This window comes from Chiloscyllium punctatum, chromosome 9, assembly GCF_047496795.1.
Source record: "Chiloscyllium punctatum isolate Juve2018m chromosome 9, sChiPun1.3, whole genome shotgun sequence".
Classification (NCBI taxonomy): Eukaryota; Metazoa; Chordata; class Chondrichthyes; order Orectolobiformes; family Hemiscylliidae; genus Chiloscyllium; species Chiloscyllium punctatum.
Window position 1 is genome coordinate 77,672,403 of NC_092747.1, and position 14,253 is coordinate 77,686,655.

A 14,253-nucleotide genomic window follows, 5' to 3' on the forward strand; every position below is an offset into this window, starting at 1 on the left:
AAAAAAATTAAAGTGTATTTAAGTTTTGTTTTACTCATTTATTGATGAGATATCACAATTCCTAACTGAGAAGGTACTGACGAGCAACAGTATTGAATTTGTGCAGTGCTATAAGTGATTGAGATCCAGGATTTTGATCCAGTGATGATGAAGGAATAGGATTTATGCATTGCTTGGAGGAGAATGAGGATGTAGATGTATTCTCATTCACCAGCTTCCCCCACTCTTCTAGGAAGGAAAGGGCACAGGTTTGACAAGCACTGTAGAAGCAATTTCATATTCCTGCAATACATATTGTTGTCATTGTGCCCTGTTGCTGTGGAGACTGAATGTTCAAGGTGGTAATTGGGGTGCTGATCAAATGGGCTGTTTTATCCTGAAAGGACTTTGAGCTTCTTGGGTGATATTGGAGCTGCATCTATTGAGGCAGGTGAAGACTTTATACCCTTGACTTGGGGCTACATGGTGACTCTGTGGTTAGTACTGCGCCAGGGACCTGGGTTTGATTCCACCCTCAGGCAACTGTCTGTGTAGAGTTTGCACATGTCCGTGTTTGCTCTGGGTGCTCCAGTTTCATCCCGCATTCTGAAGATGTGGAAGTTAGGTGGATTAGTTATGCTAAATTGCCCATAGTATCCAGGGATGTGTAGGTTAAGTAGATTAGCCATGGTGTCTGCAAGGCTAGAGGTAGGGGTTGGGTGCTCTTTGGACAGTTGGTGTGGACTCAATGGTCCAAATGGCCTGCTTCCACACTGTAGGGATTCAGTTATTTTTGCCTTGTAAGTGTTGGCAAGACTTTGACTCACTCACCACAGAGTTCCCTATCTCTGACTGCTTTCCTGGCCACAGTATTTATGTTGCTAGACCATTTAAGTTTCAGGTTAATGGTATTTACATGCATTTGGAAAGATAAGGACTGTTTAAGGATAGTCAACATGGCTTTGTGCATGGAAAATCATGTCTTATGAACTTGATTGAATTTTTTGAAGAAATAACAAAGAGGAGGGCAGACTGGTGGCCGTGATCAATATGGACTTCAGTAAGGCATTTGACAAGATTCCACATGATAGAATGGTAAATTAGATTTCCTACAGTGAGGAAACGGGCCTTTCTACCCAACAAGTTCACACCGACCCGCCAAATAGGAACCCACCCAGACCCATTTCTGGTCTGACTAATGTACCTAACACTAAGAGCAATTTAGTACGGCCAATTCACCTGACCGGCAGGTTTGGATTGTGGGAGGAAACCACAGCACCTGGAGGAAGCCCATTCAGACATGGGAAGAACATGCAAATTCCACAAAGACAGTTGCCTGAGGCGGAAACTGAACCTGGCTCCCTGGCACTGTGAGGCAGCAGTGTTAACCACTCTGCCACCGTACCACTCTAAGCAAGATTAGCAAGGTTAGATCTCATGGAAGAAAGGGAGAACTAGCCAATTGGATACAGAGCTGGCTTAAAGTAGAAAAGGGAGGGTGGTGGTAGAGGGTTGTTTTTCAGACTGGAGGCCTGTGACCAGTGGTGTGCCACAAAGATCAGTGCTGGGGCCACTGTTTTTCGTCATTTATATAAATGATTCGGATATGAACATAGAAGGTATAGTTAATAAGTTTTCAGATGACACCAAAATGGAAGGTGTAGCGGACAGCAAAGAAGGTTACATCAGATTACAACAGGATCTTGATTGAATGAACCAGTGGGCTGAGGAGTGGCAGATAGAGTTTAATTTAGATCAATGTGAAGTTCTGCATTTTGGAAACGTAAATCAGAGCAGGACATACACTTTTACTGGTAAGGTCCTGGAGAGTGTTGCTGAATAAAGAGACCTTGGAGTGCAGGTTCATAGTTCCTTGAAAGTAGAGTTGCAGATAGTTAGGATAGTAAATAAGGCATTTGGTATCCTTTCCTTTATTGGTCAGAGCATTGAGTATAAGAGTTGGCAGGTCATGTTGCGGCTGTGCAGGTTAAGCTACTTTTGGAATATTGTGTGCACTTCTGGTCTCCTTCCTATTGGACTGATGTTATAGAACATGAAAGGGTTCAGAAAAGATTTTCAAGGACGTTGCCAGGGTTAGAGGATCTGAGCTACAGGGAGAGGCTGAATAGACTGGGGCTGGTTTCCATGGAGCATCGGAGGATGAAGGGTGACCTCATAGTGTTTTATAAAATCATGAGGAGTATGGATAGGTTAAATAGGCAAAGTCTTTACCATGGGTTGGGGTGGAGTCCAGAACTAGAGGGCATAGATTTAAGGTGAGAGGGGAAAAATTTAAAAGGCAGCTATGGGATAACTTTTTTCATGGAGAGGGCGGTGCACGTATAGAATGAGCTGCCAGAGGATGTGGTGGAGGCTGGTACAATTTTGACACTAAAAAGGTATCTAAATGAATACATGAATAGGAAGAGTTTAGAAGGAAATGGGCCAAGTGCTGGCAAGTGGGACAAGATTAGTTTAGGATTTCTGGTCTGCATGGACGAGTTGAACCGAAGGGTCTGTTTCCGTGCTGTACATCGCAAAGACTCTACAACTAATTCCCCTCCCCCATACCCTGTAATTTTGATGGTGGTAGAATCAATGGCGATAATGCCATTGAATGTCAAGAGAAGGTGGTTGGCAGAATTGCTAGTTGGTACTGAGCATCCCAAGCAAGATGTTGTCCAGGTCTTGCTACTTGAATGCATACTTCAGGTACTTCAAGTACTTCAGTACTTCAGTACGTGGAAAGTTGGGAATGGAACTGAATATTATGCAATCATTCAGTGAAAGAACTCACTTATAGGAGGCAATCTTTTTGTGGGCACAGATGGCACTGGCAGGGTGTTAAAGGGCTGGAAAGTCAGATTAATTTGGATAGGTCAGCACAGACTTGATAGGCCGAAGGGCCTCTTCTGTGCTGTATGACTGGATGATTAATTTTAAAACATCTATTACAATTTATACTACATTAAAACAGCTCCCATTCATGAAAGTCTATTCTTAAATCTCTTATGAAAAAAAAATGCTCATTTCCATACATCCCAACAACTACTAATCTCTGTGAAGTGTCAATCAAGCTGTGAATTTAGAAATCCATATTGGGATCATAGAATAATACAGCTCCTTCTGAGAGCTGGCTCTGAGGGATCTGGATCAGTGTCAAGGACTCTCTATGTGTAAATAATGGATAACTTGGTGATAAGACACCAGCCTCTGTGGAGTTATTTCAGGATGTTTTGAATTACCAGGGAAAGGATGGAATCAAAAGATTAAAATATGCATGGAGCCAGTGGATGTGTGTGAGGTCCTGAATGGATTTTTCTCATCTGAATTCATAGAAGAGAAAGACACAGAAGCTAAAGATTTAATTTGGGTTGGTAAAGTTTTGGAAGATGTTAAAATTAATGAAGAGGTGTTATCAGATGTTTTAGTGAGCATATAGGTGCACAAGTCCCCAGGGCCTAATGCAATGTATTCTAAGCTGCTATGGGAGGTAAGGGAGAAGATTGTTGTGCCCTGGCAGACATATTTAATATTTTGCTGAAAATGTGTTGCTGGAAAAGCGCAGCAGGTCAGGCAGCATCCAAGGAACAGGAGAATTGACGTTTCGGGCATAAGCCCTTCTTCAGGAATGAAGAAGGACTTATGCCCGAAACGTCGCTTCTCCTGCTCCTTGGATGCTGCCTGACCTGCTGTGCTTTTCCAGCAACACATTTTTAGCTCTGATCTCCAGCATCTGCAGTCCTCACTTTCTCCTCCATATTTAATGTTTTGTTGGCCACAGGTGAAGTGTCAGAAGACTGGACAATAGCTAATAACGTTCCTTTGTTCAAGAAGGGCACCAGTGATAGGCCAGTTAATTACAGACCAGTTAGTTTGACATCAGTGATATGGAAATTATAAGATAAAAAAACTCTGAAGGCTGGATTAATCAATAGTTGTAAAGGTAGGAAGTGATCAGGGATAGTCAGCATGGATTTCTTAATCCTATCTGACTAACTCAATTGAATTTTTTGAAAAGGTGGCTTCATATATTGATGAAGGTAGTGTAGTTCATAAGGTTTACGTGTATTTCAGTAAAGCCTTCGACCACTAAGGTCCTATGTGGAAGGCTGATCCAAAAAGCTGTTGACAAAAATTGATCCAAAATTGGCTTACAAGTAGGACACAAAAGTGATGGTGTAATTGAAAGCTCTGACCAGTGGTGTACCACAGGGCTCGGTGCTGGCACCCTTACTGTTTATAATGTATACTAACACTTTGAATGTAGAAAGTATAAATAGTAAGTTTTCAGATGACATGAACATTAGCAAGGCTGTTGATCATAAGGAAGGGTCTCAGGGTACATCCTGATATTGACCAGCTGGTAAATTAGGTAGAGCAACTGCCGATGGAATTTAATCCTGGGGAGTGCGAGGTTAGGCCACAAATAGAACACTGTGTGCACTTCTGGTCGCCACACTATCAGAAGAATACAAGTGCAGTGGAAAGGGTGCAGAGGAGATTCATCAGGACGTTGCCTGGGATGGAAAGTCTCAGTTTGATTGACTGGATAGGATGGATTTGTTTTCCTTGGAGCAGAGGAGGCTGAAGGGGGATCTGATTGAGGTATACAAAATTATGAGAAGTAGACAGAGTGAATCATGAGAATCTTATCCCCATGACAGATATATCTAAGACAGGTATAAGGTTAGGATGAGAAGCAGGTGTTTAGAGGAGTGCTGAGAAAGGCATTTATCACCCAGAGGGTGTTAGAAATATGTTCCATGCTGTCTGAGGGGGTATGGAGGCAGATAATCGTGTAACATGTAAGGGGCACCTGTATAAGTAATTAAAATGCCAAGGTATAGTAGGCTATGGACCAAATGGAGCTAAATAGATTTAGTGTAGTTTAGTGTTTGTGGTTGGCGTAGACATCGTGAGCTGAAGGGACTGCATCAATGCACTACGACTCTACGATAATTAGGAAAGTGGATTACAAGATTACAGACAATGGCCTGGAGTTACAGTCAGCAATAAAATGATAATATTTCCCACTGGTCTCAAAGAAAAATTATCACAACAATTTCTGAATTTCATCTTTTCTAAACTCAGTTTGAATCATGGGATCCCTACAGTGTGGAAGCAGGCCATTTGGCCCATTGAGTCTCCATCAATCTTCCAAACAGCATTCCATCCATACCCAGCCCTGGTAACCCTATATTTTCCTTGGCATATCCACCTAGCCTGTCATATCCGCAGACACGCTGGGCAGTTTAGCATGGCCAATCCATCTAGCCTACACATCTTGGCACTGTGGGAAGAAAACATAGCACCCGGAGGAAACCCATGCAGACACAGGAGAAGGTGCAAACTCCACACAAACAGAGGTGGAATCAAACCTGGGTTCTTGCGCTGTGAGGTATTGGTGCTAACCACTGAGGCAGCAGGCTACAACTCTGACATTTAGACAAAGGAATCTGAAGATGCTCGCAAAAGTGATTTCATGTGACAGAGTAACCAGCCAATAACATTGAATTATTCCGACAGACAGTACGCCAAAAACTAACAGGTACACTTTTCATTAGATTTTACAGAGTGGAACAAATCATTGGGACATAAACACTAATAACACTAGAAGTTAAAAAATCATGAATAAGATTTAGAAATATGTCACATCCATTATCATAATTGATCAAAATGACATTCCACAAACATAAAATTAATTTTCCAGGATGATGTAGAATTTTCAAAATAATTGTATTTTTAGTAAAGTGTGAAAAATGTAGTTACAACTCAGTCCACAAGTTGTTAAGTTTTAAAGATTTTTGTGAAGTACCAGTCATGTCAAATCCACCAGTTGCAGTTTGCTCAGTAAATTTGCATGATTTCAATATGACTGGATCTTCTTTGTCCCATATAGCTCAATGATAATCAAGTGCAGTATTTATTCGTGAAATTAGTATGCCACGTTACCTGCAACTTAAAATGCTAAAAGACCAGCAAAGGAATATTTCTGCATTGACACTTGTTAAATTATATGTAATAAAGATTGAAATGCCCACAATCTTACATGTCAGATACTATGACTGTCCGAGAGCCACTGGAAAGGTTCACGATACAGCAAGCACTAGGTGTGATTCCCGCTTGTTGCCAAACAATATTCGATATGTTGATATCTCTGCTTTCAAAATCATCTGTTATGAAACTTTGCCAAAAGAAATGACAAGGTCAGGAGACAGAAAGGTTGAGAAAATCTGAAGTTATGTGGCAGTTTTTGAAATAAAAACAGAAGTGCAGGCTTATGCAGTTGGTTAAAAAAAAATGCCCTTACCATTGAGGAAATCAGTTCTCTTTGTCCAAACACTGATGCTGACGATAAAAGGCAAAATTAATGTTAGTGGTAGTTAATGCCTCACCTAGTTTCTGGTACCCACATCAGTCTTAGTAATCTGTGCACATAACCTTCAGTCGAAATGTTTTTAGTTTTGCCTTAACTCTTCACTTCCTTCTGGAAGTGAGAATCTACACTATATTAGGTTTGTTTCAACATCATCTTGCATTTATATGCAAGTAAAACACAGTAAAATATTGTTTTCTATAACTAAAAAATTAACAACCTGTTTTTGATGTTGTAGTATTTTAAAATATAATTGGATTTGGAATATTATACATAAGTGATTGATTATGAGAATGGAAACTTTGTATCCATCTTCCAAATTCCCAACCATTTATAGTCAATAAGTGGAAGACTAAATAAATGCTTGCCAGTGAACAACTTCATGATGATGAAAAGACAACATGAATCTGAACTGATTGTAACCAGATTGTCCAGGTGGATATCATAGAATATGAGTTCCCTGATTGGAACTGTTAAGCTGGTCCAGTCAGAGTGTTCCAGGCTGACAGATAAACAGGAGTGGTTAGGCCATAGTCCAGGGGAAAAAGAAAAAAAACAGGAGCGTCAAGGATTCTGCCCTTGCTCTAGGAACTGGTTCTGAGGAAGCCATATTTGTGCCTTTGTATTATGTACGATACATATAAATATAAAAGGTGACTTGGTGGTAAGATACCAGCCTCTGAGGAGTTATTTCAATAGCAATGAGAGAAAAATAAAATGGTCCTGAAGAATTTTGCTCACAACAGTTGTCTTTGAATTGGGGTAAGTGTTTCTCGCATCATGGTGTTATTTGGGAAGCTTCATTTATTTGATCCTGCAATCAATGATTGGGCCAAGTATAGGTTATTTTCTCCAGGCAAACAACATTGGGGCAGATGAAAACCAACGAATGATTCTCCGGATAGCTTATGGATCCACAGCTTTTTTGCTTATTACAAGCCTAATGTTCCCTGAGGCACTGGATACTAAAACCTTTCAAGAGTTGACAGATTTAGTTAAGGAATGTCATGACCCCTAGTGTCCTCTAATTCTGAGACACCATTGGTTTTACTTGGCGCTTTGATAACCACAGGATTTGGACAATTAACACTTCATCTGATTCTAGCAACTGCTATAAGTCAAGGTACAACTGATAAGCACTTAGAAGTGCATCCACGTTAACCAGCATACATTTACTCAACTCTAATTATGTTCAATTAACCTAAGGGTTTCTTTGAAGAAGGATGTAATTGGGTTAATGTAAAGAATGCAGGTGATGAAATATATGTGGACTTTCAAACCATGGTTGTTGGGATCTGTAAGAAGAGAACCATCAGAAATATGAAGGTATGTAAGAGAAAACATGGGTAGAAAGGTAACAAATTGGCTGACAGATGGAAAGCAATAAAATTAGGCTAAATTGGAACAGTTTGGATTGGAGGTGGATTGGAAGCAATACACACTAATGATGACAATTAGGCTCACTGTCTTCAATAACGACAACAATCTATCTTTGTACTTGTATGACTCCAGCCAGCAGAGAGTTTTCCCTCCAATTCTCACTGACTCTAGTTTTGCAAGAATGTTATGATGCTATACTTGATCAAATGTCAAATTCGAGTTTCGTTAATTATGGCATTGCCTAAGAAATGAACCAGAGAATGGTTCTTATATATTGTATCACTTATTGAAACAGATGGAGTGCAATAACAATTTTGCTGAAAACAATCACCCCACAAAAACAGGCCTTTTACATCAATTGTCCCACGCACCATTGATATTGCACCCAAAGAAATGAAAAAGACTCCAGAAGAGTCTGTTTTAACACCTACAGCAATCAGTTGCTCTTCAAAACCCTGCAGCAATTGCATTTAGTCCAGCCCTTAGAGAAGTCCATTTGTACAGATTTCCCTCTGTGAGAAAACTAGTATTTCAGAATAAACTCCAAATATTTTCCAACTACCTAATTCTCTTTGTTTTGCCTTTCTTATTAGTTTTTAGCCAGCAAAACTTCACAATGACAAAGACTTTGGCATCAAGTTCCTTTTTGTGACTGTTCCATGATCTTATAGCTATGTCATTCATAATATTGCAAGAACACTCTCTTGCACAACTGAAGAGTCTTTCTGTGATACGTAACTGGTTTCTGATACTTCAGTCACTTCTTGACTCTAATGATTACTCATTATCACTATCCAGACATTGATCTATTTCATTCCATTGCTGCAGACCTACATCACAAAATATAAGAGCATTTCTATACAAGATGCCTCACTGTATTTTTATCAGCTGCTTGAATTCTGAGATTTTGTCAATGATTCTGATTAATCATGATTGCTTGGTTTTATCATGAAGATCCTTTACCAAGATCTTTTCATGACTTGGAACTCTCTCTTTTATAATATATCAGATCTCCTGAATTAATTACTGTCTCAGATGGTATTAAACCTGAGAAGTCTCCAAACTTTCTCCAAACTTTCTCCAAGATCGCAACCTTGATGAAGTGCAATGTACATGCATACAGAGTATTTATTTGTTTGAAAAACAATGGAAAGAAGAAGGCTAAGGGGGACTTGATAGAGACATACAAGATGATCAGGGGAGACAGTGAAAGTCTTTTTCCTTGGATGATGATGTCAGCTTGTATGAGGGGGCATAACTACAAATTGAGGGGTGATAGATTTAAGCCAAATGTCAGAGGCAGGTTCTTTATGCAGAGAGTGGTAAGAGCGTGGAATGTCTTACCTGCTAATGTCCTACCAAAAGTATGTGTACGCTTTGGAGAGGGTGCAGAGAAGATTTACGAGGATGTTGCCTGATATGGAAAATGCTAGCTATGAAAAGGGGTTGAGTAGGTTAGGATTGATTTCATTAGAAAAAAAGGAGGGGGGAGCCTGATTGAGGTCTACAAAATCATGAAAGATATAGACAGAGTGGATAGAGATTAGCTTTTTCCCACAGTGAGAGGTTCAATAACAAGAGGTCACACATTCAAGATGACAGGAGAAAAGTTTATGGGGGATACACACAGAAAGTACTTTACCCAGAGAGTGGTAGGTGCCTGGAACCCATTGCCAGCAGAGGTAGTAGAGGCAGACACGATAGATTCATTTAAGATGCATCTGGACAGATGTGTGAGTAGTTGGGGAAGCAGAGCAATATAGATCCTTAGGAATTGGGTAATACGGTTAGACAGTGGATTTGGATTGGCACAGGCTTGGAGGGCCGATGGGCCCATTCCTGGGCGGTAAATTTTCTTTGTTCTTTGTTGTATTCCATACTCTCGGGCTGAATCCTAACTTCATTGTCGAATGGAAAGTTTGAAGCTTATACTGGAATAGTGCAGGGATATGACAAACCAATTTATAAACTCCCCCAATTGTATGAGAAAGAAATGCTAAGGACTGAATCTTATGCTAAATCTCTCACAAAACAAAGCATTCCAATAAGTCACTGTTCTCCCAGGTGACAACAATGAGTGAGACTCATGGCTCCTCAGAAGGTTGCACTCAATGTGCATCGAACATTTACTTACATCATGGCCTCTCCGCATTGTCTGCAATGACAATTCTGAGTGCAAAAGTGATATATTTAATTAAACAGTAGTGTTGTACATACATTTTACACACACACTCCCAATTTGATTTCAAAATTCTTTCATCTTCCTTGTTCTAATGTTACAATGACGTGTCACCTCAGTGGCTGCAGCTGAGCTTCCGAAAGCCTGTAGAAATGACATCATCTTTCCTCAGATGATATTTATGAGCAGCCTCTATTAAGTCCAGAGCCTAGCGAGCCTAATACTAGAGGTTCCTGCACAGATATGTACAGGTATGTTACCCCTTGAGCTTGAGCTGATGGAGATAAATGACTCATTAGCAAAGGGAAGATGGTGTCAGGGCACCTCCAGTGTGACCTGTGATGATAATCCTATGTGCTTATTAGTCACTCATCCTTCCTTGAGTTTATGATGTACTTCACTCATTTCTTCTGGAGTTGAGGAACGTGAGGGAGGTCAAACTCATTTAGCCCCCTCTTGCTTTGCCAAAAAAAGAGATAGATTCAGGCCAATGAGGCAACCATGCACTCACAAGCCAGAGCACCAATATTAGATAAAAACTGCACACTGTTCCAGACTAGGTCTCCAGTTTTGTCAGATGTTCTGTACTTGCCAATGCAGCTCTGTCAACTAATGTATGGCTCAAGTTCAAAGGCTCATCAAGTACACTGGCCTCAACAGCAGTCTGTTCTCCAGAACACCACCAAGTATCAGAGATTTTATCTACTTCTTCCTGCTCTGCTTGTCGTCCTGTGTCAGTGTGAGCTCACCAATGTGAAGCTACTATAAATAAATTAACCACCAGCGCTAAACTGGTGCAGGATGGTGTGGAATGACTTGACAATGCATCCTCTGAGGGACCAGGCTATTCTTCCTCATCGGATTGCTCTCAAAACAAATAAGCCTGGGTACTCAGATTCTCCAAAGGCCATCACTCTTCTTTATCTTTATATTGTGGATCCTGCATAAAGATCATACGTAATGCCAAGCTTAACCAAAGTTTAAATTAAAATAGCTCCTTGATTGGTAGCTCCTATTAGCTGCTTGGAGGATATCTCACATGACAATCCAAAATTTCCAATTTCTGATACAGTACAAACTAGCTCCCATGTTCTTCAGCTATCTCTGCAGCTTGTTCTGCAAAGATCATGTGGACCATAAAATTGGGGATTCTACTGGTTATGTGTGCATTTTTCTGTTGCAAAACGACAAATGAATTAAGTGGCATTAACTTTCCTTGCTAAAGATACAAATCCCCATTGCTGTGACTACCCATGTGCAGTAAGTGAAAGAAGAATGTGGTATTGAGGTAATTGTGAGTGTAAGACTTTTAATTACAGGTGGTTCAATGTGGTCAAAGAGGTACAGTTGATGGAGATTGATACATAATGTGATTTTGTATGAGTTGCTGCCTAATGTTTGTGTGAGGTGTTTGGGCCCATAGCATATTTTGTGCTGTCTTTTCACTTTTGGTAAGTTCTGGTGGAAGCTCTTTGATGTGTATTTTCACTTGATTGCACTGAAAGGTGGGTGAGCTAGTGGTGCTTGAGGTGCTGAGGCCAGCAATTCAGTTTCTGTTTGAAGTGTGACCTCTGGCAGATGGGAGGGGCAGCAATACCCCACTGCAAGTAGAGTGAAGTCCTGTGAAGTGAGAAACAAATGAGAAAGATGGATGGCACTCAATATTTTATGTTATAGCCTAGTACAGAGACAAATTAACTACACTGAGTGAAATAGATTGAGGCATTAAGCATTTTGTGTACAGTGGCACTAATGTTTGAAATGTGCAAGAGATCATTCTTTGGTTGTAGTATTGCAGCCAGTCTCATGCCTGGGCACCAGTACTACTTACAATCTGTATGGACTGTAACCACCTCAGTCCATGCAGCCCTGTCGCTCCTGTGCTAAAGATTGGTCTGCAGTATCAAGCTTGATGATGTGATGCTAAAGCTTCCTGTCTTGTCTCAGGTACATTCAGGGTTCAGTCGGGATCTACAGAATTTTCTTGGTTGATAAGAGTGAAATTTAGAGGAGGTGATGCCCTTGTGATAATGTCACTGGGCTGTTATTCCAAAGATCCAGGAAATGATCCAGGTATGAATCCTGACTTCAAAAATAAGAAACAAAGCTGGAATTAATGATGACCAGGAATCAATTGCCAATTGTCAGAAAAACATATCTGGTTCATCAAGCCACCTGCCATGAAGGTTTCGCCTTTAAACCACACAAAAAGACTTGAACAAAATTGCACAAGAAAATCCACCCTAACCCCATGTGGATGTTCTCCTACTTTTTGAGTCCAGCTTCACACTTATGCTCAGAAATGAAAATTCCACCTGTGGAGTCTGACTCAGTAATGGGATTATAAAATTACATCAGTACCAAGAGGTGAGTTTGTGTAATTGGTTATTTATTTTGATGTGACAACAAACAGTGCAGGTGAGATTAAATATCACTACTGATTTATAGTTTTCTTGCAAAATAACCCTGTTTGTGTTTCATAATTAACATCAGTTTATTGGAATGTTCAGCAATTCCATGTCCGAACATAAGAAAAAAGCAAGCATTTGAGATTACAGTATCCAGTACACACAAGGACTTCCATTGTTAGAACCTACATGTCTTGCAATTGCGTGATAATGTATTGGATGGAAACAGTAAATTACTCATTGTAAGTGATGTTGAGACAATTACAGGAGGTTGACAATGCTGAACCGAAGGGAATTTCTAAAGTAGATCATCAGGACAAAAGCATAATTTTTACAGAAAAAGATGATTGTAGTTTTCCCAAATGTGAAGGTACAAGGCTCATTTTACATTTTTAAAGAAAGATTTCATCCTTGAACATGTTGACATATTTCAGTTTTTAGAATGTATTGCAATTCAATCTAATTGAAATCAAAACTATTCATTTTGTTTACAGAACCCTTAAATTATAAAATTAACTAGCTCTCATTAGCTTTACAATATATTTTGATTGCATTTAAATTTGACAACATCCCTTAATAGCACATGGGAATTGTTTGAATACCAAAGTATAGGTAAAATTATCATTGAACTTTTACCAGCCTATCATTTGTTGCATTTCTGTTCTCTTTACATTGACCTGTCAATCTTACAAACAGGATTAGTAAACTAGAAATGGTTTTACTTATTTGAAGACTTGAACTAATATATATTTATTTGTTACGGAACAGCTCAGAAAGTCAGGCTTCTCTCAGGGATCACCACGTAAGTGCAACATATCAATAACAACTAAAAAAAAATGCAGCTTTAGATCCTGGTAGTATGACAACATTTGTGTTCAGAAGCATTAAATCATAGAGAACAGGTGCAGGAGTAGGCCATTTGGCCTTTTGAGCCTGTATCATCATTCAATATGATCATGGGTGATCATGCAATTTCAGTACCCGACTCCCGCTTTCTCTCCAGACCCCTTGAACCATTTAGCCACAAGGGCCAAGACCAGCTCGCCTCTTGAATATATCGAACAAACTGGCCCCAACAGCTTACTGTGGTACAGAATTTCACAGGTTCACAATTCTGAGTGAAGAAATTCTTCTTCATTTCAGTCTTGAATGGCTTACTCCTTTTTTCTTCCCCAATGTCAGGAACATTCTTTCTGCACCTAGCCTGTCCAGTCCAATCAAATAAGGATTTTATATGTTTTTGTGAGAATCCCTTATTCTCCTAAATCCAGTGAATACAAGCCCAATCGATACAATCTTTCTTTCTGTTAGTCCTGTTATTCAAGAAATCAGTCTGGTGAACCTTCGCTGAACCTCCTCAAATAGCAAGAATGTCCTTCCTCAGACTAGGAGACCAAAACTGCCCACAATAGTCAGGGTGTGGCCTCGTCAAGGCCTGGAATAAGTGCAACAAGACACTCCTATACTCAAATCCTCTTGCTATGAAGGTCAGCATGCCATTAACTTTCCTCACTGCCTGCTGCACCTGCCTGCCAATATTTAGTGACCGTTCAACCATGACACCCAGGTCTCATTGTTCCTCATCTTTTCCTAAACTGTCATCATTCAGATGATATTTTTCCTATTTTTAACAGCGGAGTAGATAACCTCACATTTATCCGTATTATAATGCATTTGTCAAGTATTCACCCATTCAAACAGCCTGTCCAAGTTACCCTGCCATCGCTTACCCAGTTTAGTGTCATTTTCAAAATTTGGAGATACTGCATTCAATTCTTTTGTTCAAATTATAATGTATGCTATAAACAGCTGGGGTCCCAGCACTGATTCCTACAGGACCCCACTTGCCACGGCCAAGCACTCTAAAAAGGACCTGACTATTCCAACTATCTGCTTCGTGTCTGCCAACTAGTTCTCTATCCATGAAC

General features: G+C 40.0%; 1 protein-coding gene across 5 annotated transcripts in view; it reads right to left on the reverse strand.

Annotated features, from left to right (window-relative positions):
- Positions 1–14,253, reverse strand: part of khk (ketohexokinase) — a 50,875-nt gene that overhangs the window by 18,060 nt on the left and 18,562 nt on the right. For 3 of the 5 annotated variants that reach the window (XM_072577861.1, XM_072577857.1, XM_072577858.1), the window contains exons 4-5: positions 6,293–6,330; positions 6,032–6,155 (exon numbers count right to left, since the gene is read on the reverse strand). In XM_072577861.1, the coding sequence (XP_072433962.1) occupies positions 6,032–6,155; positions 6,293–6,330 (162 nt within the window). Of the gene's footprint in view, positions 1–6,031; positions 6,167–6,292; positions 6,331–14,253 lie in introns of all 5 variants that reach the window. The other 2 variants (XM_072577862.1, XM_072577860.1) reach the window with 1 other exon arrangement.